This window comes from Anomaloglossus baeobatrachus, chromosome 1 (assembly GCF_048569485.1).
Source record: "Anomaloglossus baeobatrachus isolate aAnoBae1 chromosome 1, aAnoBae1.hap1, whole genome shotgun sequence".
Lineage (NCBI taxonomy): Eukaryota > Metazoa > Chordata > Amphibia > Anura > Aromobatidae > Anomaloglossus > Anomaloglossus baeobatrachus.
Genome location: NC_134353.1, coordinates 326,507,522 through 326,533,476, shown reverse-complemented (window position 1 = coordinate 326,533,476; position 25,955 = coordinate 326,507,522). Strand labels below are relative to the sequence as shown.

Here is a 25,955-nt window from a genome sequence, read left to right as displayed (position 1 = left end):
GTGTGAAGGTACCCTAACTTCATGATTTACAGGGCTTATTAGGATCGGCATTAACACTTTCATTAGGGCACATTATCCTGACCAAGGAAGTTTGAGTCTAGATCTTATCTTGAGGTTAGCACATAACAAAACAACATTTGCTACACGTTGTCTGTGGTCTTTTCCAGATGTTAAATGAGAAGGAGGATACTTGGTTGGTGCTAGTCCTGTCCAGGGCCGACTCGTGAACCTTGGTGATCTGCTCTTGATAAAGATCCAAAGCGTGATGAGGCTTCATGTGAACAGTTTGAGGCGTTGACTCAGAGAAGCCTTCTGAGATAATGGGTGGCATGGCAGCCGCTCTCTGCTTCAGTTGTTTTAGGTCCATTGGTTTCTGAGGCGAAGATGTTAACTCGCGTGTCACTGCCAGTGCTCAGCAGACTAGGCCGGGGAGACATCAGCCTGGTGGGATGGGCTCTCCCAAAACTTTTCCCAGGATTAGAGGGTTAACAGCTGGCATTTTGTATTAAGGCAAATCAACGAATATATTTATATATGTGTTAGAAGAAAACAAAAGCATTCATAAATATGTATATTAGGCTACATCGACTAAACTACGTATAGGGGGTCTGTGAAATGGCTGAATTAAGTATTTCAGGTTACTCAATTCTTATGGTGCCAGTCCCCCCTAAAGACTTAATTCTGCCATTTCCGAATACTAAGGGTACTGTGTTCCCTTAGGAAGAGAGGGAAAGAGATCTGTTGGGAAAACCTGCCTGACTGAACGTTGAGGCATGGGCGGAGAGGGGAAAGGGTTTTCTTCACCGGTTTGAGACTAAAGACTCCTAGACGAGTCCTCACCCTTTGTAGTTGGACTTTCCCATGTCTCAAGGTTCTCTAAGTCCTCTCTTCTACGTATTTTGGCAATGATGGTCTGACACTGTACAGGTCTTTTAAAAAGGATAAATACAAGCAAGACGCTCAGTGTAGCTTCGGTGGGCCGACCCTTCTGCAATGTGACGTGTGAATCCATGTTGCCCTGCCGTCGTGCTTATTGACATGTCTGTGGCTGGGTGGCTCATTCTCGCTTGTCCTTTTAGGATCAATCAGTTCCCTGACTGAAGACCACGTGCTCCTGACACTGATTTAAAATCTGGAATTGGAGAATACACCTGTTTATCACACTATTTAGTCAATCATATAAAAAAAAAAAATTGTACATGCCTGAGATAAACCAAAAAATATCTTACAAATAGACCTGTTTATCACGAAAAGAAGTTTCCACCTTTCTATAAAAATATACACTTTCTTTACTTCTGTAAACCCATTTTTTACATACCACCTTCATCATGTGCTTTTCAGCAATAACGTCGCTTTCTGCACTGGAATGCCTCTGACCAAACCTGGAAAGAAATTTACACAACACGCACAAACTCACATAAACCTACTCATGGTAGATGTATATGACTAATCTGCAATCACCGGAGCAGTAGAGCGGATGAGGGGAGTGTTTCTACGAGGTCTTTTTAGTTTCTCTACTTTATATTAAGCACAGGTCTTACAAGACTTGGTGTGTCTGGCCACCTGGGTACTGAGCACTGGTGCCGCCCATATCTTGTCCACCACCACACTTATAATGATCTTTGTCACATGTGTTCATGGGTTACCTGGGCCATTATTGAGCAGAGCACTCATGGCAGAGAAAGCTTACCGCCCTTTATCCACAGACCTTCCTCAGTCAGCTGGCTCCCTGCGTCTCACACTCTGTTCCTTGCTGAATCACTTGTTTCTGTAGGGATTTAAAAACACAAGTAGTGACCAATGTCACGGACGTGACAGGAGCCACCAAGGTACTGGTCTGCATTGGTAAAGGACTCTCAACTCTAGGCCCATTCACTGCTTCTTTGCTGTCTGCACCTGTGCGAGAGCCTCCACCTGGGCTCATATGCACTCTACGGTCTTTATAGGGTTTTCACGTCACACTAGAAAAGATCTGCTGCCTATAGCCACATTTGACTATCTAACCCCTTTCCGCTCTACGAGCTACAGCAATCGCAAATCTTCATCTCGTTCTCCTATTCCGATGGGAGAGGAGTGGTTCGATTTTTATTACCTCATGTTGTGTAACCTCAGCATATCCAGTGCAAAATCAACCAGCATCTTGTCCATCTACGAAAAAACTTAAAATCTGCATTAGCAATGGGCTCATCTGAGACATGTTCAAAATCTGACAATTTTTGTTACAGCAGAGCAATCATGAGATATATGTCTGTCTGCTGTATCCTCCATTACAGATAAAAATATAAAGAAAACTTAATAGACAAACTCAATTGATTAACAAATTAAAAACTTAAAAATAGGTCTTTCCCCCCTTTTTGAATCCATTATCCAAAGCATAATTAGATTCAAAAAGTGTGTGTCACCGGAGCTCTACATTTAGGCACAAAAGTCACATTGTATAGATCATACCTAACAGGGAACACCATAAATATGTTATGTGTAACCTTATAATGGAAAACGATTTCAATGACTTTTCAACCTTTGCTTGAAACACAGAAATCTGCATTACAATCTTTCTATAAAAAGAAAACAGATTATTCAATACATTATATATCAAACACAGAATGCCATAAATCATCCACCGTAAACCAAATTATTATAATTATTAATAAATTAGATTATTAATAAAGATTATAATAATTAACTAATTGTACACAGCCTGACCTCTATGCTCCAATATCTGCCAATAAATCTAAACATGTCCACAATTCAATTTATTCTGTTTAGATAGAATCAGTAAAATAAAACACTATTGTCAATTACTTTTTCCAATATAATTTACAATGCATTGCTAAAGTAGAGAAAAGTCTCCTTTTTTTATAGCAAGCAATAGGACTACCCCCCCTGTAAGTTGAAACTTTAGTTGTTTGACCCACAAACTGGAAATACCTGTATTTTGGGTCCACACCCTGAAGCCAATAGCAAACAGGGCTTGTCTTCCCCTTGTTGGGTTAAAAATCTGTCTACTCCTTTATTTATTTCTTTTTTAAAAAAAAAAAAAAAAAAACAAAAAAAAAACCATGCAACTCTCAAAATTCACCCATCCCATCCACAACTGGAATACATCCTTTCATTTTTTTCTTCTTATCTTCCATCATATCTGTTTCAAAGGTACGTTTATTTAAGGTTTTTTTTTTTCCTCTTAGTTTATTGCTTACTAATTAATAAGGCATTCCCCCTATGACTGTGCTGACTCAATCCAACCTGCACACTGGATATATCGTAAATGTCTTCCACTGCCATCTCCAGCACAACCACTCATTCATTCATTCATTCATTCATATTAAATCTTTCAGTATTATAAACTTTTACTAACAGCTTTAATTTAAAATTTTCAATATAGTAATGGATGTTAACATTTTGATCCCTGAGGCTCACATTGCAAATACTCATTAAATCCAATTTCCTACTAACCTGACACTCTCTTTATGACTGACCCAAGTCCCAAATATTAGTTTATATATATTTAACCATGATCTTAGTCTAATTATAGATAAAACACCTTTTTTCTGTCTGAGTATGTAGTAGTCCACTCAATCTGTTATTTAAACATTTACACATTACATGGTCTTCTTCACACATCCCTATCTCACTTCTTTTGTAATAACCATGCCTCGACCACCATGTGCTTCATCCACCATTTTTAGATCTGACCTAAAATAGCACATGGTTTATCATAATATTGCGGCCTAGAGTCTCCACATCCACAACAAAGTTCACTCTCATCCGGATTTTTCCAGTGACAGCTAGAACAGGCCCATACCACACCATCGCCATTTTTGGTCGCTCACAAGGTACATTTTTATTATATACATAACTCAAAATTCTGTCTTTCTTTTCCCTTTCCCCTTCTACCCAATTCTCTCTATATAGACACTATATAGACTTTTAGAAACCCTTCCCCATGCATTGTTTTTCAAAACACCTTTTTTTTTTTTTTTTTTTTCAGTGTACTAATCTAGCAAAGTTCTCTGCAACAATATACATTGCTGGGGAATTTTGAGACCTTACAATAGATAACACAGTTCGTATATACTGTACACTAATATCCATGAAAGAAAGGAAAATCAAAATATTAATGAAATACTGGCAGTCTGTATCTCAAGAAATCTAATTCTCCATAATACACGTCTCTGTTGGATCTATTTTTTCTAAATGGATATAATACCTTCCAACATTATTGGGGTAAGTCTTTATGAATTTTTAGATTAGCTAACACGGTGCAAAAATATGTATTTACCTGCCCCTATTCTATTTTAAGATATAATGCTGCCACACTTTTACAACACCAATTATTCAAAATTTTCACTTATTTGTACAATAAGGGGTCGACACTTCAGGGACTCAAAGTAACAAATTTTGTACTTGTAAACTCTCTATTCTCACCAGGCTATCCAACATATTCCTCTGATTCTTCCTGAATCGTCTGACCACCTTGTATAACCATTTGACGGGCCACTTCCCCCAGCATGATGTAAATTTGAATTAGCTGGGTTAACATACACCCCTGTCTCCTGCACCTTCTTCTTCTGTTTCAACCTATCCTTCTGACTGCAACATCTGCGCTACACTTTACCAAACACCTGTGCATCTTCCCACAATCCTTTATCTTTCAACTTCACTTTCTTTCCCTTCAGCGCCGCATTCCATGTGACGGCTATAGCCATCCTCTCCTAGGAAAACCTAACACCTTAGAAATCTCTGAGGCATGGCGCACAACTTTCTTTTCCTCTCTGTCTGTCACTAGTTCTATAACATTCTGCAAACCTTCTCAACTTTCTTTTTCTCCACCTAAACATTGTTGCTGTCTTGGCGGCAGTTGGATTACACTAATTCAAGACTATATGGTGCACGCTACAGTCTGGCCGGCACTGGGGCGTTCCACCCTTACTCTAGCTCCCTCAGCTAAGTAAAAACAAAGGTGTCCCGTGAAAGGAGGAGGACGTACAAAAATGTCACATACAAGAATGTCCCGCCCTCCGGACTTGGTCAGCTGTACCAATTTATTGTCCTAATCCCTATCTTCGATCATGGGTATCCCCCCGTATCCTCAAACTACGGATCAGGTCAGTCTATCCAGCTATATCCAACTGCTGCCGTCTTACTCCCTACAATCCATCCTCCGGATCCCTTGTGACAATTGAAATCCACACCACAGGGTAGGATTCGAGCTACTGGGCCCCCAGCGGGCATCACCACCGAGTCACTATCGGTTACCTTTAACTCCGATGGGGACACAAGGCCTGTCACCCCCTCCTCTCCAAAAACAACCTTGTTGGCAGTGAATACACAGTATGTAACACTTACCGGGGCTGTTGGTTGATCAAGCCTGTTAGAGCGGAGGGAGGTCTTGGTCCGTGACGTCCAAGGTATCGGGGTGTCCAGGTATCGGGGTGCTCCTTATGTTACCGGGGTCACGCAATTCATGACGCACATCCGGCGTTGTTAGCGACGTTGTTGCGTGTAACAGCTCCGAGCGAGTGTTAACGATCAAAAATACTCACCTAATCGTTGATTGTTGACACGTCGTTCATTTTCAAAATCTCGTTGGTTGTTGTGGACTCAGGTTGTTTGTCGTTCCTGAGGCAGCACACATCGCTACGTGTGATACCCCGGGAACGACGAACAACAGCTTACCTGCGTCCTGCCGGCAACGAGGTGGGAGTGTCGTTAATGCGGCTGGTCACCACCCCTCCGCTTCTATTGGCGTTGCTGTGACGCCGCACAAACCTCTGCCTTAACGAAGAGGTTGTTCGCCGCCCACAGCGACTTCGCTAGGAAGGTAAGTATGTGTGACGGGTGTTAGCGATATTGTGCGCCACGGGCAGCGATTTGCCCGTGACGCACAAACGATGGTGGTGGGTGCCTTAACACAAGCGATATCGCTAACGATGTCGCTGCGTGTAAAGCAGCCTTAACTCTTGTATATTCTGTGGTCTGTAATGGTTATAACTTCTGGATTCTATGACGTACAAAGCGTACATTATTTTAGGATTTCTGGATTGAATTGTTTGCAAATATTACTATCTCTTTTTGCACTAAAGCTGCTTGGCTGTTTGTGTAACCTTTTAATGTAATAGTTCTGGAGATGTAAGTTCTGTAAATAGTGGCGCGGCAGCATTTTACAAATAAAGGCACTCATACAGACAGAAAAATACAAGGGTTGTTAAGCAGAATAATGTATATGTGGGAAATACAGGTGTTCTGCAGAATAATAAAGCCAGAGTAAAAACTAAAACCCAGCTGGAGCTGCCACATTTCAATGCCACTCATACAGGGCATGGAGAAGTAGGAATGTAAACACAATAAAATCTGAACTATATTTTGTTACATTTTTATTACTAATTTATATCATTTTGTTTCTATTTGTAAAGGGGGAGACCGGGAGCGAATGACTGCAAATCATGAAACATACCTTCTTATGGCCAGCACGCAGAATGACATGGAAGACTGGGTGAAGTCGATCCGCAGAGTCATATGGGCACCATTCGGGGGAGGTAAGTCTTGGAGCATGGAGATCAGAATATCATTGTATGTACTAATATTAATAAAACAAGGAGGTATGAACACTTGTTTAAGAGGTGGATAAAGTATTGTATGGCAGTGTTTAAGCATTGTATATATTTATACAGTTTTTCCCTATTTGCCTACTGTATCTGGTCTCCATTGGAAATATCCTGCTTGACATGGCACAGGTGTTACAATTGGTGACAGCAACCTGCTTATCATTGGGTTAATTTTATATTCCCTTTGCCAATGAAAGATTCAAATTAAACAAGTACCGAAGTAGCAAAATCCTTTTCTATATTGACACAAAAATGCCAGTATGTAAACTATATTTATTTTTATTTGTAATCTTTAACCATGCCAATTTCATACCTAACTTGCTTTATGATAAATCTAGCTTCCATTATACCCACACTATGCTAAATTACATAAGTCTGAAGGCACAAAACATTATACAGAAATGTACATTGAAGCTAATAGACCACAATATAAAGTCTGTAACATAGACATGGCTAGAGGAAGGGACATGGCTAGAGAAAGGGACATGACTAGAGGAAGGGACATGACTAGAGGAAGGAACATGGCTAGAGGGAGGGACATGGCTAGAGGAAGGAACATGGCTAGAGGAAGGGACATGACTAGAGGAAGGGACATGACTAGATGACGGAACATGGCTAGAGGGAGGGACATGGCTAGAGGAAGGAACATGGCTAGAGGAAGGAACATGGCTAGAGGAAGGAACATGACTAGAGGAAGGAACATGGCTAGAGGAAGGGACATGACTAGAGGAAGGAACATGGCTAGAGGAAGGAACATGACTAGAGAAAAGAACATGACTAGAGGAAGGGACATGACTAGAGAAAGGAACATGACTAGAGGAAGGGGCATGACTAGAGGAAGGGACATGACTAGAGGAAGGAACATGGCTAGAGGAAGGAACATGGCTAGAGGAAGGAACATGACTAGAGGAAGGAACATGGCTAGAGGAAGGAACATGACTAGAGAAAAGAACATGACTAGAGGAAGGGACATGACTAGAGGAAGGAACATGACTAGAGGAAGGGGCATGACTAGAGGAAGGGACATGACTAGAGGAAGGAACATGACTAGAGGAAGGAACATGGCTAGAGGAAGGAACATGACTAGAGAAAGGAACATGACTAGAGGAAGGGACATGACTAGAGGAAGGAACATGGCTAGAGGAAGGAACATGACTAGAGGAAGGAACATGACTAGAGGAAGGAACATGACTAGAGAAAGGAACATGACTAGAGGAAGGGACATGACTAGAGGAAGGAACATGGCTAGAGGAAGGAACATGGCTAGAGGAATGAACATGGCTAGAGGAAGGAACATGGCTAGAGGAAGGAACATGGCTAGAGAAAGGAACATGACTAGAGGAAAGAACATGGCTAGAGGAAGGAACATGACTAGAGGAAGGAACAAGGCTAGAGGAAGGGACATGACTAGAGGAAGGAACATGGCTAGAGGAAGGAACATGGCTAGAGAAAGGAACATGACTAGAGGAAGGAACAAGGCTAGAGGAAGGGACATGACTAGAGGAAGGGACATGGCTAGAGGAAGGAACATGGCTAGAGGAAGGAACATGGCTAGAGAAAGGGACATGACTAGAGGAAGGGACATGGCTAGAGGAAGGAACATGACTAGAGAAAGGAACATGACTAGAGGAAGGAATATGACTAAGAATGAATATGACTAGAGGAAGGTTGACAGTATCTATGCTTATGGCAATGATTGGGGGACCAAGGGAGAATCAGCAATGCAATCTGACCTGGCCAGACTATTTAGATAAAGGGCTAGACCAGCATGGCCAAGGAACTCATCTAGAGGAAAGCTGGCAGCACCAATGCTCCTGACACTTGTTAGGGGACTAAAGGGGTATTAACAACCCAATCTGTCTTGGTAAGGGTATGTAGATACAAGACTAGACAAGCAGGGTCAAGTAACTTGGGTAGAGTGGAGCTGCCAGCACCTATGCTCCTAACACTGGTTAGGTGGCAAAAGGGGCACTAACAACCCAATCTGATTTGTTTGGGATATTTAGATACTGGGCTAGGTCAGCAGGGCCTTGGGACTTGACTTGAGGGGGCTAAGGGGTGCGTCACACATAGCGAGATCGCTACCGAAATCGCTGCTACGTCACGGTTTTGGTGACGCAACAGTGACCTCATTAGCGATCTCGCTGTGTGTGACACTGAGCAGCGATCTGGCCCCTGCTGTGAGATCGCTGCTCGTTACACACAGCCCTGGTTCGTTTTCTTCAAAGGCGCTCTCCCGCTGTGACGCACACATCGCTGTGTGTGACAGCGAGAGAGCGACGAAATGAAGCGAGCAGGGAGCAGGAGCCGGCATCTGGCAGCTGCGGTAAGCTGTAACCAAGATAAACATCGGGTAACCAAGGGAAGCCCTTTCCCTGGTTACCCGATATTTACCTTCGTTACCAGCCTCCACCGCCCTCGCTGCCAGTGCCGGCTCCCTGCTCTCTGCACATGTAGCTGCAGTACACATCGGGTTAATTAACCCGATGTGTACTGTAGCTAAGAGAGCAAGGAGCCAGCGCTAAGCAGTGTGTGCGGCTCTCTGCTCTCTGCACATGTAGCTGCAGTACACATCGGGTTAATTAACCCGATGTGTACTGTAGCTAGGAGAGCAAGGAGCCAGTGCTAAGCAGTGTGCGCGGCTCCCTGCTCTCTGCACATGTAGCGACGTTATGATCGCTGCTGTGTCGCTGTGTTTGACAGCTAACGCTGCTTTCACACCTCCGGTTTCTGCAATGCGGCACAATCCGGCACTTTGCAGGAAAATCGCAACCGTTTTTTTTTGCTGCCGGTTGCGTTTTTTCTGCATAGACTTTAATTAGTGCCGCATTGTGCCGCATGGGCTCCCGTTCGGTCCGTTTTTTGCCGCATGCGGCAGATTTAGCCGATGCGGCGGCCGGATGGAACGTTGCCTAGCACGTTTTTTTGTGCAGCAAAAAAAAACCGCATCGCGCCGCATTCGGCCGATGCGGCGCATTTTTCAATGCATGCCTATGGCGGCCGGATGCGGCAAAAACCGCATTTGGCCGCCGCATGCGGTTTTTGTCACTGCGCATGCTCAGTAGCATGCCGCAAGCGGCAAAAACCGGACGGACCGCATGGGAAAAACTTATGCAAAGGATGCGGTGTTTTCACCGCATCCGTTGCATAGCTTGCACAGCCGGCTTGAGCCGCACAGCTCAAGCCGGATGTGTGAAAGCAGCCTAAGCAGCGATCATAACAGCGACTTACAAGGTTGCTGTTACGTTACAGAAAATGGTGACGTAACAGCGACGTCGTTGTCGCTGTCGCTATGTGTGAACCCAGCCAAAGGGTACCTTCACACTTAGCGATGCAGCAGCGATCCGACCAGCGATCTGACCTGGTCAGGATCGCTGCTGCATCGCTACATGGTCGCTGGTGAGCTGTCAAACAGGCAGATCTCACCAGCGACCAGTGACCAGCCCCCAGCCAGCAGCGACGTGCAAGCGACGTTGCGCTTGCACGGAGCCGCCGTCTGGAAGCTGCGGAGACTGGTAACTAAGGTAAACATCGGGTATGGTTACCCGATGTTTACATTAGTTACCAGTGTGAGCAGGGAGCAGGGAGCCGCGCACACTAAGCGCTGGCTCCTTGCTCTCCTAGCTACAGTACACATCGGGTTAATTAACCCGATGTGTACAGCAGCTACATGTGCAGAGAGCCGGAGCCGGCAGCACAGGCAGCGTGAGAGCTGCTGGTAACTAAGGTAAATATCGGGTAACCACCTTGGTTACCCGATGTTTATCTTGGATACAGCTTACCTCAGCTGTCAGACGCCGGCTCCTGCTCCCTGCTCGCTTCATTTGTCGCTCTCTTGCTGTCACACACAGCGATCTGTGTGTCACAGCAGGAGAGCGGCTTTGAAGAAAACGAACCAGGGCTGTGTGTAACGAGCAGCGATCTCGCAGCAGGGGCCAGATCGCTGCTCATTGTCACACACAGCGAGATCGCTAATGAGGTCACTGCTGCGTCACAAAAAGCGTGACTCAGCAGCGATCTCGGCAGCGAGCTCGCTGTGTGTGAAGCACCCCTAAGAGTATCTATACTCCTAACACTAGTTAGGGGGTTAAAGGGGCACCAACAACCTAATCTGCCTTGGTAAGAACATGTAAATACAAGGCTAGATAAGCAGGGTCAAGTGACTTGTCTAGAGTGGAGCTGACAGCACCTCTGCTCCTGACACGGGTTAGGGGACTAAAAGGGCATCAATAGCCCAATCTGTCTTGGTCAGATTATATAGATATCGGGCTAGGACAGCAGGGTGAAGGAATTCGGCTGAGGGGGCTGACAGCACCTAAGCTCCTGACAATAGTTAGGGGACCAAAAGGGGACTAACTAGCCAATTTGTCTTGAGCAGGGTACGTAGATACAGGGCTAGGCCAGAAATAAACCCTAGTTATGGCTCTCACAAGGCCTCTCACCTTTCATTTCTAATACTGCAGTCTTCTGTTGTAGTTAATGAACCTGTGTGCCTCTTTATGTCTAGGAATAACTGCTTGCTTTGCTCAATCTATAACTACAGTATATTACAGATGTTTGTTTTTAACATTTCGAAAAGCATAATCTGAAACAGGTTCTCTTACCTATGTCTGCCATATGAATACTAATACCTTCTTAATCTGAAAACGTTCCATTTGGGACATTTAAGCTCAGAAATAACTCCAGCTTCTGTACCCTCTGTAATTCTATCATGCATTTTACATCACAAGTGACGTTATGACATACCTGCAGTGATACAGAAAAGTAGCTCTTTTCTATGCAGCGTTATGCAGTTGGGAGTTTTCATTTCCAGCTCCTTCTGCAATTTTTGACAAGGATGGATGGATGCGAATGCTTACATAGGGATCATTGATCACCGTACACTCAGACAGGTGACAAACTCCCCTGTTCCTGCTCTGTCATTAGCTTATGTAAATTTATAAATGCACCAGCACTTCATTAGTCCACAGAGATCAATGATCTCTATATGAATATCCATTTGTCTGCCAAGCCTCTTCCAGACTATGGCATGATATCTGCTACTGCTTCCAAGCTGGAGTATTTTGTTTTTAACATTTATCAAGCAGAAGCCTGCATGATGCCAATCTTTCAGAATAGCTACTGGGTATTATGTGCATCATGTTCTTCCTTCTCTTTGCTATATTCAGCCATGGAATTGTAATACAATGCATATATCTATAACAGTACCAAGTATATACAGTCATGGCTGAAAGTGTTGGCATCCTTGAAATTGTTCCAGAAATTGAAGTATTTCTCCCAGAAAATGTATGTAATTACACATTTCGCTATACACGTTTATTTCCTTTCTATATATTAAAACAACACAAAAACAACTAATAAAAAAAAACGCAAATTGGACATGATTTTACACAAAACTCAAAAAATGACCCAGAGAAAATTGTTAGCACCCTCAACTTAATATTTGGTTGCACACACTGTGGGAAAAATAACTGCAATCATTTCTTATAACCATCGACAAACGTCTTATACCTCAACTTTTTTGGAATTTTGGAGTACTCTTCTTTTGCAAACTGCTCCAGGTCTCTTTCATATATGAAGGGTACCTTCTCCCAACAGCAAGTTTAAGATCTCTCCACAGAAGTTCAATAGGATATAGACCCGGACATAAGGGTGCTTTACACGTTGCGACATCGCTGCCGATATATCGTTGGGGTCACGTCGTTAGTGACGCACATCCGGCGCCGGTAGCGACATCGCAGCGTGTAACACCAAGGAGCAACGATCACAAAATCGTTCAAAAACGGTGATCGTTGACACGTCGCTCCTTTCCTTAATATCGCTGCTGCCACAGGTACGATGTTGTTCGTCATTCCTGCGGCAGCACACATCGCTATGAGTGACACCGCATGAATGACATACATCTCCTTACCTGCGTCCACCGGCAATGCGGAAGGAAGGAGGTGGGCGGGATGTTACGTCCCGCTCATCTCCGCCCCTCCGCTTCTAATGGCCGGCTGCTTAGTGATGTCGCTATGACGCCGAACACACCTCCCTCTTGAGGGAGGGATTGTTCGGCGGTCACAACAACGTCGCTGACAAGGTATGTGCGTGTGACGCTGCCGTAGGGATAATGTTCGCTACGGCAGCGAGCACCAAATGTCTCACGAACGACAGGGGCGGGTGCTATCGCGCTCGACATCGCTAGCAATCGCTAGCGATGTTGCAGCGTGTAAAGCACCCTATATTGTTGACCACTTAAGAACTCTTCAGCACTTTGTTTCCATCCATCTCAGGGTGATTCTTGAAGTATCTTTGGCATCATTGTCATGCTCGGAGTCCTGATTACACTATATTGTGATGCAGAATCCTTTGATAATCTTCAAATTTCATGATGCCTTGCACATAGTCAAGATATCTGGTGCGAGAAGCAGCACAACAACCCCAAACCATCTTTAAACCTCCACCACATTTGACTTTAGGTACTGGGTTCTTTTCTTTGTAGGCCTGATTTTATTTTTGGTAGACAGTAGAATGATGTGCTTTACCAAAAAGCTCTTTGTCTCATCTGTCCACAAGACGCTTTCCCAGAAGAATTTTGGCTTACTCACGTTCATTTTAGCAAGCTGCCTAGCATTTCATGTCCCTGTATCAGCATTTCATTTAACTCAAAGATTAACGGATAGTTTGCGCTGACACTGATGCACCCTGACCCTGCACTTGATTGGAGCTCCTTATCCACCATCCAGATTATCCTGCATTGTGACCTTTCATCAATTTTTCAGTTTCATCTGTGCTCTGAGAGATTAGCTAAATTGCCATTGGTTGTAAAGGAAATTTATCATCTCTATCTTTATGTTTCCAATAACAGTAATTTTGACCAGGGGTACCGAAACTTTTGCATGCCACTGAATGGATACAATACTCATTATTCACAATGTCTGTGCTACAGAACCATGGACAGATTTATGAGGGTAATTATTTTTGTGGCTCCCTTGAATTTTTCAACCTTTTCCCACATTTCAGGCTTCAAACATAAAGATAAAAATTTGAATGTTATGGAGAAGAATCAACAACAAGTGGGACACAATTGTGAAGTTGAACAAAATGTATTGCTTATTTTGAACTTTTTTAAAAAATAAATAACTGAAAAGTGGGGTGTGCAATATTATTCGCCCATTTACTTTCAGTGTAGCAAACTCACTCCAGAAGTTCATTGAGGATCTCTGAATGATCCAATGTTGTCCTAAATGACTGATGATGATATATATAAGCCACCTGTGTGTTATCTAGTCTCCGTATAAATGCACCTGCTCTGTAATAGTCTCAGTGTTCTGTTTAAAGCGCAGATAGCATCATGAAGACCAAGGAACACAACAGACAGGTCTATGATACTGTTGTGGAGAAGTTTAAAGCCGGATTTGGTTACAAAAAGATTTCCAAAACTTTAAACATCCCAAAGAGCACTGTGCAAGCTATCATATTGAAATGGAAGGATTATTATACCACTGCAAATCTACCAAAAACCCGGCTGTCCATCCAAACTTTATCTCAAACCAGGAGAAGACTGATCAGCGATGCAGCTAAGAGGCCCATGATCACTCTGGATGAACTGAAGAGATCTAGAGCTGAGGTGGGAGAGTCTGTCCTTAGGACAATAATCAGTCGTACACTGCACAAATCTGGTCTTTATGGAAGAGGGGCAAGGAGAAAGCCATTTCTCAGAAGATATCCATAAAAAGTGTCATTTAAAGTTTGCCACAAGCCACCTGGGAGACACAGCAAACATGTGTAAGAAGGTACTCTGGTCAGATGAAACCTAAATCAAACTATTTGGGCACAATGCCAAATGAAATGTTTGGCTTAAAAGCAATACAGCTCATCACCCTGAACACACCATCCCCACTGTCAAACATGGTGGTGGCAGCATCACGGTGTGGGCCTGCTTTTCTTGAGGAGGGACAGGGAAGATGGTTAAAATTGATGGGAAGATGGATGGAGCCAAATACAGGACCATTCTTGAAGAAAACCTTTTGGAGTCTGCAAAAGACCTGAGACTGGGACGGAGATTTGTCTTCCAACAAGACAATGATCCAAAAAAACATAAAGCAAAATCTACAATGGAATGGTTCACAAATAAACGTATCCAGGTGTTAAGGCAGCTTTACACGCTGCGATATCGTGACCGATATTGCCAGCGTGCGTACCTGCCCCCATCGGTTGTGCGACACGGGCAAATCGCTGCCCGTGTCGCACAACATCGCCCGGACCTGTCACACTACTTACCTGCCCTGCGACATCGCTGTGACCGGCGAACCGCCTCCTTTCTAAGGGGGCGGTTCGTTCAGCGTCACAGCAGCGTCACTGAACCGCTGCCCAATAGAAGCGGAGGGGCGGAGATGACCGAGACGTAACATCCCACCCACCTCCTTCCTTCCACATTGTGGCCGGGATGCAGGTAAGGAGAGGTTCCTCGTTCCTGCGGTGTCACACGGAGCGATGTGTGCTGCCGCAGAAACGAGGAACAACTTCGTTACTGCTGCAGTAACGATATTTGAGAATGGACCCCCATGTCACCGATGAGCGATTTTGCACGTTTTTGCGACAATTCAAAATCGCTCATAGGTGTCACACGCAACGGCATCGCTAAAGCGACCTGATGTGCGTCACAAATTCCGTGACCCCAACAAGATCACTTGAGCGATGTCGTAGCGTGTAAAGCCCGCTTTAGAATGGCCAAGTCACAGTCCAGAATTCAATCGAGAATCTGTGGAAAGAGCTGAAAACTGCTGTTCACAAACGCTCTCCATCCAACCTCACTCAGCTCGAGCTATTTGCAAAGGAAGAATGGCCAAGAAGTTTAGTCTCTCGATGTGCAAAACTGATAGACACATACCCCAAGCGACTTGCAGCTGTAATCGCAGAAAAATGTAGCGCAAGAAAGTATTAACTTAAAGGGGACGAATAATATTGCACGCCCCAATTTTCAGTTATTTATTTTTTAAAAAAGATTAAAATAAGCAATGCATTTTGTTCAACTTCACAATTGTGTCCCACTTGTTGTTGATTCTTCACCATAACATTAATTAAAATTTTTATCTTTATGTTTGAAGTCTGAAATGTGGGAAAAGGTTGAAAAATTCAAAGGGGCCGAATACTTTCGCAAGGCACTGTAAATGCTACTTATTCATGGAATTAAAGTATCGCAGTACTGAAAATGAAATTTTAAATCACTGCATCTCCATTTTCAGATTTATTTTGACATATATAGTATTTATTTGTCACTCTACAAGTTCCTGTCTGTCTTCTTCTTTTTCACCAATGTCAACATTGACACAATGGAGTTATCATTTCTCGGCCTCTCTACAGGCACACATGTTACAGTAAATCATTTGGACTGGACGCTCACAGGATGAACAGTCAAGCAATTTGCAATATCTGTCAGTTTTTCTCCTGGCTGTCTATCACCTGGCATATAGAACTCAAATTCACACTATGGCACATAACATACAAGCCACGTGAAGCTTCGGATACCAGGATATCAGACAAAGAGGAGAAACAACATCAAGTGTTCAAAAAACAAAATGTGATTTATCCACCCAATCCTCAGAGATATTTCCACCGTTAGGCTCCTCAATTGATCCATTTCCAAGCTTCCATGCTCTCATTTTTTAAGATATCCTATAGATTTGGGCCTACCTTGTATAAGCTCATACCCATTCGTGAAGGATTGCCTAGCGTGGGGCTCTCCTCCTTTCATCTCTTACACCTTAGTATGTTACACCTTATACCTTGATATGTTACTAGCTGTACTACCCGGCTTCACGCGGGTTAATAACTGCTGTTAACAAAATAGAATGTATTAACAAAAATGTATTCTGTACACAAAAACCACAAAACAAATAGATATAAATGTAATTATAATGTCTATCTCCCCCTCTGTATATATCTCTCTGTCTCTCTCTCTATCTCTTTGTCTGTCTGTCTCTTTCCCTGTCTGTCTCTGACTGTCTCTGTCTCTTTCTCCATCTGTCTCAATCTCTTTCCATGTCTGTCTATCTATCTCTTTCCCTGTCTGTCTATCTATCTCTGTCACTTTCCCTGTCTGTCTCTTTCCCTCTCTTTCCCTGTCTGTCTCTTTCCCTGTCTGTCTCTTTCCCTCTTTCCCTCTGTCTCTTTCCCTGTGTCTGTTTCTTTCTCTGTCTCTTTACCTGTCTTTGTCTGTCTCTTACCCTGTCTGTCTCTTTCCCTCTCTTTCCCTGTCTGTCTGTTTCCCTGTGTCTGTCTCTTAACCTGTCTCTCTTTTTCCCTGTCTGTCTCTTTCCCTGTCAGTCTGTCTCTTTGTCTGTGTCTGTCTCTTTGTGTCTTTCTCTTACCCTGTCTATGTCTGTTTCTAACCCTGTCTGTGTCTGCCTCTTTCCCTGTCTGTGTCTGTCTCTTTCCCTGGCTGCATTGTGACACGCCAACATTCCATTTAAGGGCATGGCTGCGCATTCTTCTGAAGTTCTGGCTGCACTGTGGCTCCCAGCTCCATTGACTTTAATGGAGGCAGGTTTTTTGGCGAATAACTGTAAAGCGCAGGGTTAAAATTTCCCCTCAACACATAGTCTATGATGTTCCTTGAGTCAAATGGGGTGTCTGTGCAAATTTGTGACTGTACATGCGACGGTACAAATTCCTTTAGCGGACATACACACATACATACATACATACCTACACTCAGCTTTATCTATATATATAATTGCCTTATTCCATTATTATTAGCTGCGACGGTGCAGATGCCAGTCCCGGACACACACACACACACACACACACACACACACATACATACACACATTCAGCTTTAAATATTAGATTTACCATCTTGATAAATTCCACATACTGTACCACCCCAAACATAAATTGAGTACTATTTGAAGGCCCACTTACACATTATTAATGACCATACTGGCCAACCAGTTAATGTTCGAGGGGTGCTCCCAATTTCCCCCCAACAAATGATTTATGGGAAGGGGTGGATGATGAGACATACATTTAAATGCCTGATTCTTTTGTTCTCTCTGGCAATAGCTTTGCATCAACCCATTAAAAATGCATTTATGCTTGGATAATCAGAGTATGTGTGTATATGGGGTGGGTTGGGATGAGTAGCAACCTCACAAATGAACATTTGGCCGACAGTTATTGAAGATATTGGGGCACTTTCAAACAAAAGGCCAACTAGCTCTTGCCTTAACCTTCACTTTCACACCAATGATGAATATAACTTGTACAACACCTAGTTTTTGTCTCCTAGTTTCTATAAAGTTAATAAACTATAAAATGGCTCTAAGCTCATGTGGCTCAGTGCCATCCTACGTCTAAGGGGCACTTTGCACACTACGACATCGCATTTGCGATGTCGATGGGGTCAAATCGAAAGTGATGCACATTCGGCGTCGCAGACGATATCGTAGTGTGTAAATCCTTTTTTATACGATTAACGAGCGCCAAAGCATCGTAATCATATCATCGGTGTAGGGTCCAGCATTTCCATGAATTGGGAAATACCGATGTTACGATGTTGTTCCTCGGTCCTGTGGCAGCACACATCTGTGTGTGAAGCCGCAGGAGCGAGGATGATCTCCTACCTGCGTCCTGCGGCTCACGCCGGCTATGCGGAAGGAAGGAGGTGGGCGGGATGTTTACATCCCGCTGATCTCCGCCCCTACGCTTCTATTGGCCGCCTGCCGTGTGACGTCGCTATGACGCCGGACGACCTGCCCCCTTAATAAGGAGGCGGTTCGCCGGCCAGAGCGACGTCGCAGGACAGGTGAGTGCATGTGAAGCTGTCGTAGCGATAATGTTCGCTACGGCAGCTATCACCATGATATCGCAGCTGCGACGGGGGCGGGGACTATCGCGTACGGCATCGCAACTTCGGCTTGCGATGTCATAGTGTGCAAACTGTCCTAACTGTTTTGTACTACCAGATCTGCAAATGGTGGAAATATATTTTATTAGGAATATGGGGCCAGTGGGTGTCTGCCAGTTATACCTTCTACCTCCTCTTGCCTACCCATGAATCAATGTATTGGCACATTAAGCTCCAATCTCATTCTTTTTCCTGATGATATTGAGGGTCAGTGCTCCAGGCACATAAGATTACTGACAGTTGCTATGTCCTGCTACTGCTTATATATTTCAGGCTGGGTTTTCTTCTACCATATATCAGTAGAGGTTGCTATTATCTTATGGGTTTACCTATATGTACATATCTAGTTTGTTATATTGTATTTGCACATTGTTGTCATCATCCTTGTTTTTTAGCACATTGCACAGCAATATTATAAGACTTGAGTGCTAAATAAATCAGTATTAATTATGAGCAGTTCTTACATATTCATAATATAGTCAAAATAATGAAACTTTTCTATATTTGTAGGCAACGGTTGGCGACCCTGCTTTATCGCTTTAGTGTACTTTGTGTACTTTATATAACAGACCATTGCTACCATTTACTAGATAAATCTTGCATATGTTGTTTTTTTTATTCTTTGCTCTTGAGCATTTTTTATGGCTACATCTGTTTCGTGGACGACAGACGGTTTATTAGTGAACCAGTGTTTGGTCTATCACAGGGCCTGCCTCATCAGGCTTGCTATGTGAGCTGGCAGCCTTATTAATCATTAACTACATGATTAAATTAATGTTTGTTCGTTCCTGCGGGGGGTGAAAACTTGTATCTAGAATATGATTCCTTTTTTTCTTGTTACCTGAATAAACACCGCTGCCAAAGTCACTTAGAACATTACTGGGGTGTTTGCATACAAAGTGCCCTCATGCATTATTGAAGGATGGATCGTTCTAAGCTGCAGAGGACGTATTGAGAATTGAATATCATATAAATGTACAATATTGTGTAAGGAGATTGATGCATCACATGCAGCTAATTCTGATCAGCTAAACAGCTTCTCTAAACAATAGCCAGAATACACAGGAAAGCTGATGATAAAGGATTATAATAATTCATACATGCTCCTCATCTATAAGTAGGAAACCATGAGAACATTGTGCTAAAGCCTAAAATTATATGAAAAACAGCCTGTGTAATTTTGTACTTATTTTAGAGTTAAGTAATCTATATATATAATTGCCTTATTCTGTCTGTCTGTCTGTCTGTCTGTCTGTCTGTCTATCTGTCTGTCTGTCATGCTCCGAAATTGTGTCCTTACGGTGACACAAAGCTGATTGGCCGCTGGGCTCGCCATGGCCCCGCCCCCCCACACGGATTGGCCTCTCGCCCCGGCTCTCTGCAGGCCCCGCCCCCCTCACGCAATGCACGCTCGCTCTGGCCCAACTGACACGGAGCCCCGATTCCCAGGTGAGTACACACACACACATCAGATCACACTCACTCTCACACACACCTCACACATCACAACATGCTGGGATATCTCTTGCTTCTACACCGGCTCCGTCAGGATCCCAGCAGCGCCACACATAACCTTGCGATGCTGGGATCTTCACGGAGGCCGTGAAAGCTGGTAACCATTATACACATCGGGTAACTAAGGTCCCTTAGTTACCCGATGTGTATCATAGTTACCAGTGTACACCGGCTCACACTCACTCTCACACACACATCACACACACATCACATCGCATCCACACATCAAGGTCCTGCAGCGGCGGAAAATACAGACACATAACAGCACACACATAACAGCACACACATAACAGCACACACATACACACCTCACACATCACATCGCATCCACATACTCACAACATCCTGGGATATCGCTTGCTTCTCGGCGGCGAAACTGTGCTGTTGTGATCTTCCAGGACCTGCCGGAGGATCACATGGCCAGAAGCATGTGATATCCCCGGATGTTGTGAGTATAAGCGCGTATGTGCGATAGCGTCAGTGTCTGTGTGTGTGAGTGTATGCGATCGGGTGTGTGTGAGTGTATGCGATCGGGTGTGTGTGAGTGTATGCGATCGGGTGTGTGTGAGTGGATGCGATCGGGTGTGTGTGAGTGGATGCGATCGGGTGTGTGTGAGTGGATGCGATCGGGTGTGTGTGAGTGGATGCGATCGGGTGTGTGTGAGTGGATGCGATCGGGTGTGTGAGTGTCGGCAGAGGAGCACGGCGTGCTGGAGGAGGCTGGGAGCAGAGAGGCTGATCATGGGGAAGGCTGGGAGGAGAGAGGCTGATGCTGGGGGAGGCTGGGACGAGGGAGGCTGATGCTGGTGGAGGCTGATGCTTGGGGAGGCTGATGCTGGGGGAGGCTGGAAGGAGAGAGGCTAATGCTGGTGGAGGCTGATGCTTGGGGAGGCTGATGCTGGGGGAGACTGGGACGGGAAGGCTGATGCTGAGGGAGGCTGGGAGGAAGGAGGCTGGGAGGAGAGAGGCTGATCCTGGGGAAGGCTGGGAACGGGAGGCTGATGCTGAGGGAGGCTGATGCTGGGGGAGGCTGGAAGGAGAGAGGCTGATGCTGGTGGAGGCTGATGCTTGGGGAGGCTGATGCTGGGGGAGACTGGGAGCGGAAGGCTGATGCTGAGGGAGGCTGGGAGAGGGAGGCTGGGAGGAAGGAGGCTTGGAGGAGAGAGGCTGATCCTGGGGAAGGCTGGGAAGGGGAGGCTGATGCTGGGGGAGGCTGGAAGGAGAGAGGCTGGAAGGAGAGAGGCTGATGCTGGTGGAGGCTGATGCATGGGGAGGCTGATGCTGGGGGAGACTGGGAGCAAAAGGCTGATGCTGAGGGAGGCTGGGAGGAAGGAGGCTGGGAGGAGAGAGGCTGATCCTGGGGAAGGCTGGGAAGGGGAGGCTGATGCTGAGGGAAGCTGGAAGGAGAGAGGCTGATTCTGGGGGAGGCTGGAAGGAGAGAGGCTGAGGCTGGGAGGAGAGAGGCTGATGCTGGGGAAGGCTGATGCTGAGGGAGGCTGGGAGGGGAAAGCTGATGCTGGGGAAGGCTGGGAGGACGGAGGCTGGGAGGAGAGAGGCTGATCCTGGGGAAGGCTGGGAGAGGGAGGCTGATGCTGGAGGAGGCTGGAAGGAGAGAGGCTGATGCTGGCGGAGGCTGATGCTGGGGAGGCTGGGAGAGGGAGGCTGATGCTGAGGGAGGCTGGGAGGAGGGAGGCTGGGAGAGGTAGGCTGAGAGAAGAGAGGCTGATGCACACACACACACACACACACGCGCGCGCACTGCACAACACACCACACACACACACACACACACACACTTGGAACCACAAACAACTGCCCTACACAGACACCCACACACACAGACAACGCTGCACACACACAACACCCAACACACAAACACCGCGGCACACACAAATATACGCACATACCGCACAACACACACATTGCACAAAACATACCTCCCCCCAAAACACACCACACACACACAAACCGCGCAACACACACACAACGCTACAGACACACAGCGCTCCACAAACAACGCAACACACGCAACACACATACAACACCGCTCTCACCCCCCGTCACACCCAGACAACACCCAGAACATGTACAGCGCCTACACAAACACTTGGTAACTACAGACAACAACATCTCTCTATATATATATATATATATATATATAACAAAAATCATACATGAACTACACAATACGTAAATTCTAGAATACCCGATGCGTAGAATCGGGCCACCTTCTAGTATTTTATAATTGTCTACAGTCCATTATAATCAAGACACAAAGTAATAAAGACAAAGACAAAGTTCAGTATAGACAAATATAAGAATCACTAAAGGCCAAGAGATAGTCTACTATAGTCCAAAGTCCACTCTACACCATGGCGTAGTCCACTACAGACCAAGACACACCAAGACACAGTCCTCTATAGACCAAGATGCATTCCACTAGAGACCAAGACACAGTCCACTATAGACCAAGATACAGGCCACTATTGACCAAGATACAAGCCACTATAGACCAAGACATAGTCTACTAGATACCAAGACACAGTCAACTATGGACCAAGACACAATTCATTATAGACCAAGACACAGTCCACTGTAGACCACGACACTATCCACTATAGACCAAGACACAGTCTACTACAGACAAAGGCACTGTCCACTATAGACCAAAACACAGTCCACAATAGATCTAGACGCAGTCCATTATTTACCCAAACACAGTCCACTGTAACCAAGACACAGTCCACCATAGGCTAAGGTAAAGTCCACAAGAGTCCAAGACACAGTTTTCCAGAGACCAATGCATAGTCCAGTATAAACCTAGACCAAGTCCTTTATAAAACAAGACCCCTCCACTATATGCCAAGATACTTTGTAGGGCAAGGCACAGTCCACTATAGCCCAAGACATAGTCCACCAGAGACCAAGACAAAGTCTACTATAGATCAAGACAGCCTACTATAGAACAAGACACAATCCACTATATATCAAGACATAGTCTACTATAGTCTAAGATAGTCTAAGATACAAATCACTATAGACCAAGACACAGTCAATGCACCATATGCATCATATATATACAGCGGAATTAAGATTATAAATAATAATCACACAGCCTTTGAGGCTACAATTTAATATCCATACACATAGTCTCCCAGAAACCATAGTCACCTGACGAAAGTTGAAAAGCCGAAACACGTGTCGGGAGTCTTATATTGCAGCGGTAAATATCCTCACATACCTTGTAATTTCTTGTGGCTTGTTGTCCTCTGTATGCTATACCATGTGGTGGTTATGATTGGTTTCCCTATGCCTCCCTCTACAATTACACATTTCTAGCATATTGTAGCAAAGGTTTTTTCCGGTTATACATAGGTCCTGCGAATATACTTAATATAGTGACACCTGTTGGTCACTTGTGATAACCTTATCTTTGTATCTGGATTTACCTGTGTTAGACATGAATATATATATGTCTGGCTCCCCTCTATGCTATGGGATATATAACATCTAACTATATGCAAGGAGCCATTTATAGGATGCACATGGTTATCAGCTATCCCTTTGTAGATATATGAAACTACATTCATGAATGGTGGACTATGGTTGTGTAGGGAATACTAAGATATAATACATTGACATCTGCTTGATGTTGGTGATAAGTGCTACCACTTATTACGATTGCATGGGTTGGCATAAGATATATTATATATATGGTCTCCTTTTAGATCATGGGCCATACAATGAGTAGTATCATATAATGCGCTATTATGGGCATATATACAGTGCCTACAAGTAGTATTCAACCCCCTGCAGATTTAGCAGGTTTGATAAGATGCAAATAAGTTAGAGCCTGCAAACTTCAAACAAGAGCAGGATTTATTAACAGATGCATAAATCTTACAAACCAACAAGTTATGTTGCTCAGTTAAATTTTAATAAATTTTCAACATAAAAGTGTGGGTCAATTATTATTCAACCCCTAGGTTTAATATTTTGTGGAATAACCCTTGTTTGCAATTACAGCCAATAATCGTCTTTTATAAGACCTGATCAGGCCGGCACAGGTCTCTGGAGTTATCTTGGCCCACTCCTCCATGCAGATCTTCTCCAAGTTATCTAGGTTCTTTGGGTGTCTCATGTGGACTTTAATCTTGAGCTCCTTCCACAAGTTTTCAATTGGGTTAAGGTCAGGAGACTGACTAGGCCACTGCAACACCTTGATTTTTTTCCCTCTTGAACCAGGCCTTGGTCTTCTTGGCTGTGTGCTTTGGGTCGTTGTCTTGTTGGAAGATGAAATGATGACCCATCTTAAGATCCTTGATGGAGGAGCGGAGGTTCTTGGCCAAAATCTCCAGGTAGGCCATGCTATCCATCTTCCCATGGATGCGGACCAGATGGCCAGGCCCCTTGGCTGAGAAACAGCCCCACAGCATGATACTGCCACCACCATGCTTGACTGTAGGGATGGTATTCTTGGGGTCGGGTGCAGTGCCATCCAGTCTCCAAACGTCACGTGTGTGGTTGGCACCAAAGATCTCGATCTTGGTCTCATCAGACCAGAGAACCTTGAACTAGTCTGTCTCAGAGTCCTCCAAGTGATCATGAGCAAACTGTAGACGAGCCTTGACATGACGCTTTGAAAGTAAAGGTACCTTACGGGCTCGTCTGGAACGGAGACCATTGCGGTGGAGTACGTCACTTATGGTATTGACTGAAACCAATGTCCCCACTGCCATGAGATCTTCCCAGAGCTCCTTCCTTGTTCTCCTTGGGTTAGCCTTGACTCTTCAGACAAGCCTGGCCTCGGCACGGGTGGAAACTTTCAAAGGCTGTCCAGGCCGTGGAAGGCTAACAGTAGTTCCATAAGCCTTCCACTTCCGGATGATGCTCCCAACAGTGGAGACAGGTAGGCCCAACTCCTTGGAAAGGGTTTTGTACCCCTTGCCAGCCTTGTGACCCTCCACGATCTTGTCTCTGATGGCCTTGGAATGCTCCTTTGTCTTTCCCATGTTGACCATGTTTTAGGGCTGTTCACAAGTTTGGGGAGGGTCTTAATTAGTCAGAAAATGCTGGAAAAAGAGATAATTAATCCAAACATGTGAAGCTCATTGTTCTTTGTGCCTGAAATACTTCTTAATACTTTAGGGGAACCAAACAGAATTCTGGTGGTTTGAGGGGTTGAATAATAAATGACCCTCTGAATAAACGTTTCACAATTTAAAAAAAAAAAAAAAAAAAATAAGAAATAACATTCTTTTTTGCTGCAGTGCATTTCACACTTCCAGGCTGATCTACAGTCCAAATGTCACAATGCCAAGTTAATTCCGAATGTGTAAACCTGCTAAATCTGCAGGGGGTTGAATACTACTTGTAGGCACTGTACATACAGTTAGGTCCAGAAATATTTGGACAGTGACACAATTTTCGCGAGTTGGGCTCTGCATGCCACCACATTGGATTTGAAATGAAACCTCTACTACAGAATTCAAGTGCAGATTGTAACGTTTAATTTGAAGGTTTCAACAAAAATATCTGATAGAAATTGTAGGAATTGTACACATTTCTTTACAAACACTCCACATTTTAGGTAGGTCAAAAGTAATTGGACAAATAAACCAAACCCAAACAAAATATTTTTATTTTCAATATTTTGTTGCGAATCCTTTGGAGGCAATCACTGCCTTAAGTCTGGAACCCATGGACATCACCAAACGCTGGGTTTCCTCCTTCTTAATGCTTTTCCAGGCCTTTACAGCCGCAGCCTTCAGGTCTTGCTTGTTTGTGGGTCTTTCCATCTTAAGTCTGGATTTGAGCAAGTGAAATGCATGCTCAATTGGGTTAAGATCTGGTGATTGACTTGGCCATTGCAGAATGTTCCACTTTTTTGCACTCATGAACTCCTGGGTAGCTTTGGCTGTATGCTTGGGGTCATTGTCCAT

The 25,955-nt window shown here is 44.4% G+C and overlaps 1 protein-coding gene across 6 annotated transcripts in view; it reads left to right on the top strand.

The window, feature by feature from the left end:
- The window catches only part of ARHGAP24 (Rho GTPase activating protein 24), a 1,297,893-nt gene that overhangs the window by 1,219,131 nt on the left and 52,807 nt on the right, over positions 1-25,955 (top strand). For all 6 annotated transcript variants that reach the window (XM_075351869.1, XM_075351876.1, XM_075351884.1 and 3 more), the window contains one exon: positions 6,414-6,536. In XM_075351869.1, coding sequence (XP_075207984.1) covers positions 6,414-6,536 — 123 coding nt within the window. The remainder of the gene's footprint in view (positions 1-6,413; positions 6,537-25,955) is intronic.